At 34.7% G+C, this 12,527-nt stretch overlaps 1 protein-coding gene across 5 annotated transcripts in view; it reads right to left on the reverse strand.

Moving 5' to 3' along the window:
* The window catches only part of SLCO6A1 (solute carrier organic anion transporter family member 6A1), a 149,017-nt gene that overhangs the window by 16,928 nt on the left and 119,562 nt on the right, over positions 1-12,527 (reverse strand). For 3 of the 5 annotated variants that reach the window (XM_009240933.3, XM_054555760.2, XM_003776641.4), the window contains 2 exons: positions 4,476-4,540; positions 2,189-2,326 (listed from right to left, as the gene is read on the reverse strand). In XM_009240933.3, coding sequence (XP_009239208.1) covers positions 2,189-2,326; positions 4,476-4,540 — 203 coding nt within the window. Of the gene's footprint in view, positions 1-2,188; positions 2,327-4,475; positions 4,541-4,598; positions 5,624-7,155; positions 7,270-12,527 lie in introns of those variants that run through there. The other 2 variants (XR_008525406.2, XR_008525407.2) reach the window with 2 other exon arrangements.

A 12,527-nucleotide genomic window follows, 5' to 3' on the forward strand; every position in this document is an offset into this window, starting at 1 on the left:
GGAGCCTGGGAATACAGGGGACAGGTCTGGAACCTGTATCTGCAAGGGCTGGCCTGGAAGTTGGGTCTGTGAGTATCAGCCTGGTGCCTCAGGCTGCCAGTTCCCAGCCCAGTGCCTAGGGCTGCAGGTGCTGGCCTGAAACTAAGGTTTTTGGGTTCCAGTCTTGTGCAACACAGGACTGGGGGCATAGTCTGTGGGTGCCAGCCTGGAGTGCAGGGCTTTGGGACTCAACCTGTAGTTGCAGCAGGCCTGGAGTTTCCTCCACAGGTGTCTGCCTAGAGCCTGGTGCTAAGAGGGTCAGCCTAGAGCTATATTTTACTGAGATAGACTTGGTTTCGAGTCAATGGCAAAATCAGGTTCTTGCTTAGAGTTCATTCCTTCACATGGAGGGTATCTCTCTGCACTGTTCTGCCAGACTTGGGGGAAGGGTGATGCAGGTCATGTGAAATTATACTTCCTACCCTCTTCGATGTGTCTTTTCTTATTTCTCTGCTACATCCATGTGCTATATTCTCTCAATGTAATTTCTCTAGCTCTCCTGAAGGTATTTTCACATATGGATGGTCAAATAAATGTTTCTGTGAGGGAAGAAGTGCTGAAAACTCCTATTCCTCTATCTTGCTGATGTCTTCTAATCCCTGGAATTCTAATTCAGGGCCTCAGAATGTATATTTTTGATAAGAACACCAAGTGATTCTAAGTCATATAACCAATGAAATAATTTAAAAATATATTGGCTTACACTAAATTGCCACACATGCATAATATTGCAGTTCTCTATCTTTGCCTTTTCTATTTGACTATAATTATTTATGTTTTTCATTATTCGTATCTCCTTTCAATAGCTCCCTACTGGAATCTCTTCTAGTTAACCAACTTTGTCAAGTACATACTGTGTTTGAAAACAGGTAACCATGTTACAATTGTATCCAAAATAAAAATTTAAAGTCTCAGCAAAGTTTTAAGACTTCCTTAAGAACATTCTTATTTTTGTTGAATTGCCTCTAACAAGTTAATTTTGACTTCTCAAGTGTCATTTTGACTTTTTAATTTTGTTTTATTTTACTCAGTTTCCAGTGTAGGTCAAGCTTGCTGAATACTTGACTTCAGAATTAGAAGGCATTGCTCTATACTTTTATCAAACAGATATTTGTTACTCTTAAATATTAGAGTCTATCATTATGTGTTTTTTTGAATTATTGAATCTACTCAGTGAAACCACAAAACATGTAAACACTTTAAAGTATGTATTACACAAAACGTAATATACAATAAAATCATTTAATGTTTACTCTGATTAAGACTTCCGAAATTAGGCAGTACAATATCCTCATTTAACAGATGAATAAATTATTATTCAGGAAGATTTGATACGTTTTCCAAAGTAATAAAAACATGTCTAGACTTTCCCAACACTTTGACCACATCTCATACCACCACGGCATCTCAAGTCCCACCACGGCATCTCAAGTCCCTATATCTCTTATTTATTCAACAAATATTGAAAGGTTACTGTGTTCTAGGCACTGTTATATCATTGAACAAAAGAGAAAATATGAAGTGTAGATTTAACTGAAATAAGAGTAGCTTGATGTTCTCTAATGGTGCAAAAATTTTCTTCAAATTTATCCAACTTTTACTGTGGAGGTAAAAAGGGTTACAAGGTCAAGAAAGTTTTTTGTATATGTACATGGGCAAAATTATTTCCCAAACTAAAATTCTGTTAATTATCATTCTTTATTTGGGAACTATTACATATTTAACTCACTGACTCAAATACATAAATTCTATGGTACTTTAGTTTCTAAAATGTTTACTATATAACTAGATAATCCTTTTTTTCATTTTTTGTTTTTTCTTTTGTTTTTGAAAGAGTCTCACTCTGTCACCCAGGCTGGGACAATGATGACGCACTGTAGCCTTGACCTCTCAGGCTCAAGAGATCCTCCCACCTCAGCCTTCTGAATAGCTGGGACTACAAGTATGTGACACCATACTCGGCTATTTTTTTATTTTTTAAAATTTTACTTATAGAGATGTGGTCTCTATTTTGCAGGCTAAACCTCCTTTACTCATCAAAATACTTATTTAATTCATGGTTTATAATTATAATTCTACATTACTATTAACAACCATAAATTTTAAAAATAATTTTATTTCTTTATGTTTTTAAATAAGTATCACTTACATATTCCTACCAATAAGAAAGCCATTTTTGTCTTGTTATATATCCAACAACGTCCTGTGTGTCCACATTGATTAACATCCCGTAAAATACAAGAAGTTTCTCCTGACATTTTAAAGACTGATGGTCCAGGAATAGTCCCTATGAAAAATGCAATGATTGTAAATTCTTTGTGAAAACACTATTCTCTTAAACATGTAATGCACACACACGATATATATGAATGATGAATCATCATTCAAAACATATCACTTAAAATTAGCTAATAATTTATTTATAGATAGGATTGTTAATCACTGGAAACAATGTGAGTTTTCAAAAACAATCCATATCCCTCTAGGTATGAAACAATTAGTAGTTTTGCTTCTGTTTAGAATGTTGTACATGTTGCTATTTAAATGACATCTCAATATTTTTATTTACTTTTATTAGGAGAAAGTACTTAAAACAGAGATACCAAATACTGATTTTGTGAAGTTGGTATGTCTTCAAATATCTCTAATTGTGAAATTTTCAGCGACTGAAAAATGAGTTTGCAAATGTATATCTGTTATTTATCAAGACATTGAGAAAAATAACTGAAAATGCAAATACACTGGCATGTTTATAGTAGCCCCGGATTCAGATGACCTCAGATCCAGAGGACCAGCTGTGCTGCCTGAGGGAAACCTCTACATAGTCTCAGACAAAATCTCTACAGCAACAATGATACTTTCAGCCAAAAGTGAGTGAACAGTCACACACACCACACACACACACACACACACACACACACAGAGTTGCCCCCAACACACCAGACTCAGATTCCCAGAACTAAAAACTCTGATGGTAGATCATCTTTCTTGAGCAAATATCAGGACCTTCTTGCCTAAATGACTCTTGATTCTTGCCAATGCGCATTATCTAGATTCACTCCTCTTGGTGAGTGATAGTACTCTTTTTTAATTGCTCAAGTTTAAAAAGCAATTGACTACTATTCATTTTTTCCATTTTTTACCATCTTTTTTCAATCCATCATACATCTTTGTAATATTAACTCCAAACATATTTTGGATATGTTGTTTTCTCTCTATTTGTACTACAAACCCTAGAATCAACTTTAATATAACTGTTAGACTTCAGCAAAAGCCTCCCTTTTCTTTTCCTCCACATTTATCTCCTGTAAGTATTTTTTCTTCTATCAGCAGAGTTACCTTTTACTTTTTGTTTTTAAAAATTGCTATTATTATTATTTTTAGAGACACAGTCTTGTTATATTGCTAAGGCTGGTCTCCAACTCCTGGCCTTAAGCTATCCTCCCTCCTCAGCCTCCCAAAGTGCTGGGATTACAAATATGAGCACTTTGCCTAGCCAGGGTTATCTTTTAAATGTAAATCAAATAATATCTATCATCTGCTTAAAATTATCTGGCAGAAAAACCCTAAAATATCTATAGACAGTTTATGTCTATAATATTTAATATCATCTTATTCTACCCTCTCCCATTCAAAAATACATCAGCCTCACTGGCTCCCTTTCCGATGCAGGAAACTTCCTGTGTACTGGCTGTTTCCTATGCTACCTTTTCCATTACAAATCTCTTACCTAGTGAATCATTGTCCAAAACAAAAATATTATCTAATTTTTCCCAGTTAAAAAGCTAATTTTAATCACACATGTAGATCTAGCTATAGAATGATGTCTCTGATCTCTATCAGAGCCGCACTTAGATTTTTCTACATTTCTTAATTATATGCCTTTCAGTCTTTAATCCATGAATTTAGTAAATCAGAGGTTCTAAAATGGTCATAATGTGCATTTAAAATCTAGTTTTTGCTATTTAAGAAAATCAAAGAAAATAGTACATTACCTCCCAACATTTATTTGTTCTTAGAAACAAATAAATCTTTGAAAACATTAGATTCAGTGTCTTTGGTGATGAAAATATTTAAAAATATTAGTCTAGGTTAGTAACTTCCCAAAGATGCAAGCAATGTAAAGTATTACAAGTGTTTTGTATGAGCCTACCAAACCACTCATATGAGATGATTACTATATTTCAAATCAAATTTGTTGTCTCTTCTGATCAAATATAATATGCATATTTTATCTGATAATTTGATAATTAGAATGAGCTTTGCATTAGGTATTCCCTCTTTACATTATCTCCTAAATTCTGCAAAGCAGCTCCCCCTTTCACTCGCTTTGTGTCATTTACTATTATTTATTTGTAATACTAAATACACATGTAGACATATATACATATCAAAAAAAAAATTTGATGTAATAAGAGATTGCCAAAAATCCATACCAAATATTCTCAAAATCACGTAGCTTACACCCAAGGCCAGAGAACGCAGTTTGTCAGGTACAACCCTGAAAGTAAATAGCAATGATATAATCAGCACATCATTGTTATTAGCACTAAGAATGTATGCTAGATTCAAGGCTAATCTTTTTTTTTTTTTTTTTTTTTTCTGGTGCATCAGTTGTACTAAGAATCTTTAGCCAATTGACAGAGTTTAAGCTGGCCTGTTAAAGGACTACAGCTCCCCATTTCTCCATATACTGCCCCTTGCCAGCCAATTCCAAAGGTCCTTGGTCTTCCCAAAGAAGAAGGTTTTTATGGCCCAAATCCTCTTCCCCAGCTCCCATTCGTTTGCTGGAAAGACTTAGCACTAGATTTTATACTTACCGGTTTTCATTCTGTCATGTACACTCATTATTTTAGAGTTTTTTTTGCCCCTGTGAGATTCACTCTCCACATTTTTGTACCTTGTTCTCTGCCCCAGGAGGCTGAGGTAAATGGACTATATCAATGGGCTCTCTTGTCTTCTGGCTACTGATTGGGACACTTCTGAATGAGTGAGGAAAGTGAGGTCAAGATCTGTATTCAAAGGCTCCCTCCCAGCAGTTACCCAGGCTGACAGTGTTCCATGGGTGAAGGAGTCCTCTCTACAGAATTCCTTTTTCCTTCCCAGCCCTTGTTTCTCTTCGGGCCTGGAGTGGAAGGATATCAGAGGTAATGCACTATTATTTGGGATTCCTTACACCTTACCTACATTTTAAATAGTCACTTAATTCAACCTTACTCAAATTGTTCTAATTTGAGGGTGCCACCTCTTTCATGTTTGACCTGTGACTACCACACTCACTATTTAAAAGCTAAAATAAATGAAAAATAACTTTTCCAAATATAAAGAATGAAGATCTCAGTTTTTCCTACTGATAAAACCAAGCATTTGTTTAAAAAAGAAAAAAATGTATAACCGTACATATTAGGAGTTTGGAAAATAAATAAAAATACAATTAAAAATAATCCTTGAACATTTAAAAAAGTTAAAAAATAAGAACTACATTATTAATGGGCATTTTAAATAAACTCAATACTTACTTTTTATTTGCCTTCAAACTTGAACAATAAACCATATTATGACCAATATTTCATCCAACATGATTCTATTTATAAAAATATAGCATATACACAGTATTTTGTAATATTTTGCAAAAAGTGAGATAATTCTACCCATATCAACCTGGTAAAAATATATATTTCTTCCTCATATATTTACTATTAGAAAAATAAAAACAAATTAACCGATTCTTAACTGATAACTAAATTTTTAAATAAAAAATAATTTACACTTTCATTATGAGCAGATTCACTAAAGAGAGTTAAAAAAGTGACGTTTTAGAATCACACTTTAGTGTAGTTTTTGATATAAAAGTGGAAATGTTGCCTAACTATAATTCAGTGTTCTCCTTTATTTAGCATAAGTAATTTTCTTTTATGTCATATGATATTGGAGCTATGTGAAGCACATATATAGCTGACCATTATTCATAAGTATAATCATTAAGCAGTATTTATGTAACTTCAGTTTGATTGCCACCCTCTTTCTAACATACAGAACAAGATGAAAAGATAAATAATTTCCAGGATTTTCCAAAATTATTTCAGTGAATAGTACAAAAATAGCTAAGAGATATGTTTATACAACTAAGATTTTAATGAAAAACGACTGTGCTTTAACAAAAAAGCATTAACATTTTTCAAATCTAATCTATAATAGAATAGTTAAGAATTTCATGAAATAAACAAAAAAAAAAAACTTGTCAATACTCTCCCAACATGTAAAAGGAAGCTTTCACTGTTTTTCATATGGCCTCTAAATTTATATTTTTAGTCCATATCTTTCTTATAAGACATTGGTTCTAAATGTAAGTTGCTGTCTTACACAAAATTTGTTCTTCCCCTAGAGCTCCCCGTTTCAAAATAAAAAAAAAATGGAACATTTGTTTATGCACTTCTCAAGCCCAAATCTTGGAAAAAGCCATTTTCAAAATGATCTTTTTTTCTCATTCACCACACCTAATCAGTAGATCCAATACTGTCATTAAAAAATTTTTTTTCATATCTTTTTTTTATCTCTAATACCACTGCCCAATTTCAAGCCTATAGCTTCATGAAATAAATGAAACAATTTATCTCCCAATAACTATCCTTATCCCTTCTGTGCATTCTCCATATAAGAATGAAAGTGATTTTTTAAGATGAAATTCTGATTATTCTAATGCCTCACATTAGGATCCTTCAATGGCTTCCCATTGTTCTAAGAATTAAATCTAGAATTACAAAGAAAATTTAAAATGGTCAGCCTGATCTAATCAGTGTTATTTCATGCCACTTCTCAACTTTTGCCCCCATCACCATCCATGCTCATTACATTCTATAATATGACATGCTTACAAAGCTACTTCTCCCTCCAGACTTTTTGCATCTGTTGTTCCCACTGTGTGAAATAGTTATCTTCCATCCTTCAGGGTTTGGTTCAAATGTAATTTCTTCAGGAATATCCTCCCTGAATCCCCAGAATAAGTTACACTATCATGTAATTTTCTCATTGTGCTTTTCTACATTTTGTTTGGAGTATATTTTAATATTACAATTCAATATTTATTAGTAAAACTACATTTTTTTTTCTGTCTACCTTGTTACTTCTAACATCCATCAGAGGAGTAGAGACCTGGTCATTTGTGTTCCTCTTTTATTCCACTTTTTTGCTTAAAGTGCTCCTCCACTCTCTTGTTTGAATCCACAGTGACTACCACAATTAAGGAGACATAAGTATGTTAAAATAGTGAAGACAGAAGGGAAAATGTTGAAGAACTAGTTTTCTTAATGAGCCTCTTGATGGAAAGATACAGATAAATCATGATTCTTTTCTGTTTATACTGAAGCCCTTCACTACTTCAGATTTCAGCAAATTTCTCAAGAAGAAAAATTATTTTGTCATTCTTAGCCCCATGTGATCACTGAAAACTGCCCGTTTGCTTGTCTTCCAGTTGTGACCCCCAACCTGGGCCTAGTGCAGATTGCCAGCATCTAGCGTGCATCAAGAATTTGGCAAGTACCTCAGGGGCAGTTTTAGATGCTCAGTTCACCTCTGAAAGCTTCTGCTTTCTCTGGAATTTTGATCCCTTTAGTCCTTTGCCTCTTTTTGACTTTTATCCTTTAACCCAGTCTTTCTAGTGGTCCTCTATATGAGCATTGACCTGTTGCAAATCATGGAATGCTATCCCATTTCCTTGGCTTTAATTATCACTTATTTAACAATAATTTCATATTTAATGTCTTTAGCTTTTTATCAAACTTTTAAAGATTAAACTTTGTTGAATTTGTAATATCGTTACATGCTTTGGAAAGCAAAACAATGTAAAGAAGGCACACTGGAGAAATTTGCTTGCTTATACTCCTATCCTCTGTTTATCTGCAAATAGGTAAATTTATTTCTGTAAGGTTAGCTATATCATATTACATGCAGTATCATATTATATGTAGTATACAATATAATATCATATAGATAACAATATAGATAATAAAAACCTGAGAAAAAGCTAAATGCGAAGGAACAGACTGGTTGAATAAGTGATTACACTTCTGAGCAATGCAATATTATGCAACTGTAAAAAATAAATAGAGAGGATCTCTATGTTTATATGAAAAAAGACATTAAGAATATATCGTTACATTAAAAATCAAAATAGAGAATGGTGAATATAGTATGCTACCTCCTGTGATGAAAGGATAAAATATAGAGATATACATTTATAGTTACTTGTATGTGCATAAAGAAACACTGAAAGTATAAAAAAGACAGTAACCTTTAGGAGATGGGTAGAAATGGAAATAATTTTGGGAAAAAAATATATCTAGTGACAACAGAACCATTTTTCAACACTCCATCTTTGCTGCACTTATTTAAGATTTCACTTTCATTACATATTAAATTCAAACATGAGTTGGGGTTTATTTCTATACTTACTATTTGTTTGTAAGTCACTACTATTTTTTTAATTATTGAGACTCTTTTTATTTTTTTATTATAGTTTAAGTTTTAGGGTACATGTGCACAACGTGCAGGTTAGTTACATATATATATATGTGCCATGTTGGTGTCCTGCACCCATTAACTCGTCATTTGACATTAGGTGTATCTCCTAATGCTATCCCTCACACCTCCCCCGACTCCACAACAGGTCCCGGCGTGTAATGTTCCCCTTCCTGTGTCCATGTGTTCTCATCGTTCAATTCCCACCTATGAGTGAGAACATGCAGTGTTTGGTTTTCTGTCCTTGCGATAGTTTGCTGAGAATGATGGTTTCCAACTTCATCCATGTCCCTACAAAGGACATGAACTCATCATTTTTTATGGCTGCATAGTATTCCATGGTGTATATGTGCCACATTTTCTTAACCCAGTCTATCATTTTTGAACATTTGGGTTGGTTCCAAGTCTTTGCTATTGTGAATAGTGCCACAATAAACATACGTGTGCATGTGTCTTTATAGCAGCATGATTTATAATCCTTAGGGTATATACCCAGTAATGGGATGGCTGGGTCAAATGGTATTTCTAGTTCTAGATCCCTGAGGAATCGCCACATTGACTTCCACAATGGTTGAACTAGTTTACAGTCCCACCAGCAGTGTAAAAGTGTTGCTATTTCTCCACATCCTCTCCAGCATCTGTTGTTTCCTGACTTTTTAATGATCACCATTCTAACTGGTGTGAGATGGTATCTCATTGTGGTTTTGATTTGCATTTGTCTGATGGCCAGTGATGATGAGCATTTTTTCATGTGTCTTTTGGCTGCATAAATGTCTTCTTTTGAGAAGTGTCTGTTCATGTCCTTTGCCCACTTTTTGATGGGGTTGTTTGTTTTTTTCTTGTAAATTTGTTTGAGTTCATTGTAGATTCTGGATATTAGCCCTTTGTCAGATGAGTAAGTTGTGAAAATTTTCTCCCATTCTGTAGGTTGCCTGTTCACTCCAATGGTAGTTTCTTTTGCTGTGCAGAAGCTCTTTAGTTTCATTAGATCCCATTTGTCAATTTTGGCTTTTGTTGCCATTGCTTTTGGTGTTTTAGACATGAAGTCCTTGCCCATGCCTATGTCTGAATGGTATTGCCTAGGTTTTCTTATAGGGTTTTTATGGTTTTAGGTCTAATATTTAAGTCTTTAATCCATCTTGAATTAATTTTTGTATAAAGTGTAAGGAAGGGATCCAGTTTCAGCTTTCTACATATGGCTAGCTGGTTTTCCCAGCACCATTTATTAAATAGGGAATCCTTTCCCCATTTCTTGTTTTTGTCAGGTTTGTTAAAGATCAGATGGTTGTAGATATGCGGCATTATTTCTGAGACTTTTAGGGTGCCTTTTAGCTTATGAGGCTAGGCATCAATTATTGTGCTTCTCTGTTTTAGATTCCCAAGCTCACTCTTGCTTGTTATTTTTCCATAAGAACTTTAGAATCAGGCTATGTAGTTCCACAGTTCTACTGGTATTTTCATTATCATGTTAAAATTATAAATTAACTTAGGGAGAATTGATATACTTGTGGTGTCGGCTTTCCTATTCAATAACATAAGACACATCTTTGTTCTTTGTTCAAGTCAGACTGCTTTTGTGTGATATTTGCATGTGTAGGGGGTGGGTGAGGGGGGTTTGTTGTTCACTTTTATTTTGAAAGTATTATAGCCCCACAGGAAATTGTAAAAATAGTACAAAGCATGCTGTGTATCTTCTCCCAACTTCTTCCAGTAGTGACATCTTATATAAATGTAACACAATATACACCTTCTGGCTGGTGGGTACTCTGTAGGGTCTTGAGGCAGTACAGGGTATCCCATGTCCAAGGGGCTGAGTGTGCTAGCTCAGGTCTCTCTTTCTCCTCTTACAGAGCCATGAATGCTTCACCCTCATGACCTCATCTAATCCTAAGTACTTCCCAAAAGTTCCACCTCTCAAATACAACAGTCAGATTGCCTACTCTATTAATATTGCTACTGTGTGGATTAAGTTGCAACACGAGTTTCAGAGAGGATCTAGTTCTTTTCTTCTGTTCTGTGGTCATTATTGTTTCATTTTTAAAGCTTAAACTCATATGTAGTTACATTTATATTTTTATCTGATACATGGTAACTTTTTTTGGTGAGTTTTCATTGTCTATAGTAATGTTTGATAATTTTCATTTCATTCGTAGCAGTTATTTGTAATTTTGTACATAGGCAGAATCCTTTCCTTTTCTACTTACTCATTTTTGAATGTGATACATTTTCTTAAACTTGAGGAAGTTTCCAGGGGTGGAGCATGGGCCAAGCTTTGAACCTATAGGTTATCTCTTCTATTGATATAGTAGACTTAAATATGACTTCTATGTGTAGTAACATTTCCTCTGCCTCTCCAAATACGTCCTACTTCAAAAGAGCTTTTACTGCCAGCCCAGGGTTTCTAAAATCTCTTCACATTTCTTGCTTTCAGAGGTTATATGCATTCATTTGCAGAAGGTGTATTGCCTGGCTTTTTTTGAGGTTGGCCATGTCTGGACCTCCTGGGAAATTTTCAAGCCTCCTTCTCCTTCTTTCCTGAGAGATTCTTCCTCAACTTATCTATGTAAGTCCTGCTCCCAGAAGGTCCATATCAAGACCAAACCCTTTCCTTCTGAGCAGAAATATATGTTAGAGATACCTGTGATCTGTCAGTCCTTGGGTCCTCTCTATATTTTCTGTTTCTTATAAAATCTTCTGAACCTACAAGCTGGTTTCCAGTCCTGCTTAAATTTTGGCAACACTTATATGTAATTTCAACTTTGTCATTTTTTTGTTCTATGTCATAATTGTACTGAAACTATAGTGTGTGTCTGTGTGTGTGTTTTATTCTCTTTATCTCTGTCTTGTTATTGAAAGAAGTGAGATTCAGAACTAAACTTCTAGAATATTACTATTATCTCTTTCATCTCACTGCTGGAAACATTGTTTGAGTGTTTCAAAGAGCATTAACTAATAAATGTTCAATATTGTACTGATCATCTTCAGTCTGAGGTTTCTTTTCTCCTTGTATTTCATATTTTAGTTAATGGAATTATCATTCATTCAGTTCCAAACTGGAAGTCTGGATATAATCATAGATTTCTCCATATTTTGTACCAGCCATATCAAATTAATAAACCTTACCCTCTTATTTATTTTTTTTCAGAGTCTCACTCTGGCACACAGGCTGGAATGCAGTGGCGTGGATCTTGGCTTATTGCAGCCTCCGTCCCGAGTTCAAGCGATTCTCCTGCCTCAGCCTTCCGAGTAGCTGGCATTACAGGCCCTTTTCACCACACCTGGCTAATTTTTGTATTTTTAGTAGAGACGGAGTTTCACCATGTTGGCCAGGCTGGTCTCGAATTCCTGACCTCAAGTGATCCATCCGCAACGGCCTCACAAAGTGCTGGGATTACAGGAGTGAGCCACCGTGCCTGGCCACCACTACTAAATTCTAAGTGATTTCCTTTTTCTCCAGGTTTTCCCCTCAGCTCCATCTTTCACACTCTTTTCAAAGCATTCTATCTAAAATGCCATCTGATCACTTTCACTCCTGAGGTTTGCAGTTTTCAGTGGTTCCAAGGTGTGTACACAGAATAGCAACGTTCATGTTAACATGGCAAAGAAGGTCGTGTTAATGTGAATTGGGCCCTTACCTAGCTCAAATCTCTTTGTCTCATTCATCATCATGCTATCCTGTCATAGCAGACTTTTTGCCAGGATATTTCATACATTTTTTGGCTTCACTTTCACTGCTCACTTTTCCTGCTAAGGTCTTGTCCCCCGCCTGCTTGTATTATGAGAAATCATTTATCTTTATAACTCATTTTATGGAATAGATCTTATAGTACTTCCAGATCAACTCAGATAGAAATTACCATTTTCCTCTCTTTGTTTCCTGGTCAGCTTATGCAGGCTTTTCATGCCTTAAAGTTTTTTGTTAGTGTCTTGAAAAAAAAAAATTGAAAATAACAAAAAAATTATTCTGCACT

The sequence above is a fragment of the Pongo abelii genome, chromosome 4, assembly GCF_028885655.2.
Source record: "Pongo abelii isolate AG06213 chromosome 4, NHGRI_mPonAbe1-v2.0_pri, whole genome shotgun sequence".
Lineage (NCBI taxonomy): Eukaryota > Metazoa > Chordata > Mammalia > Primates > Hominidae > Pongo > Pongo abelii.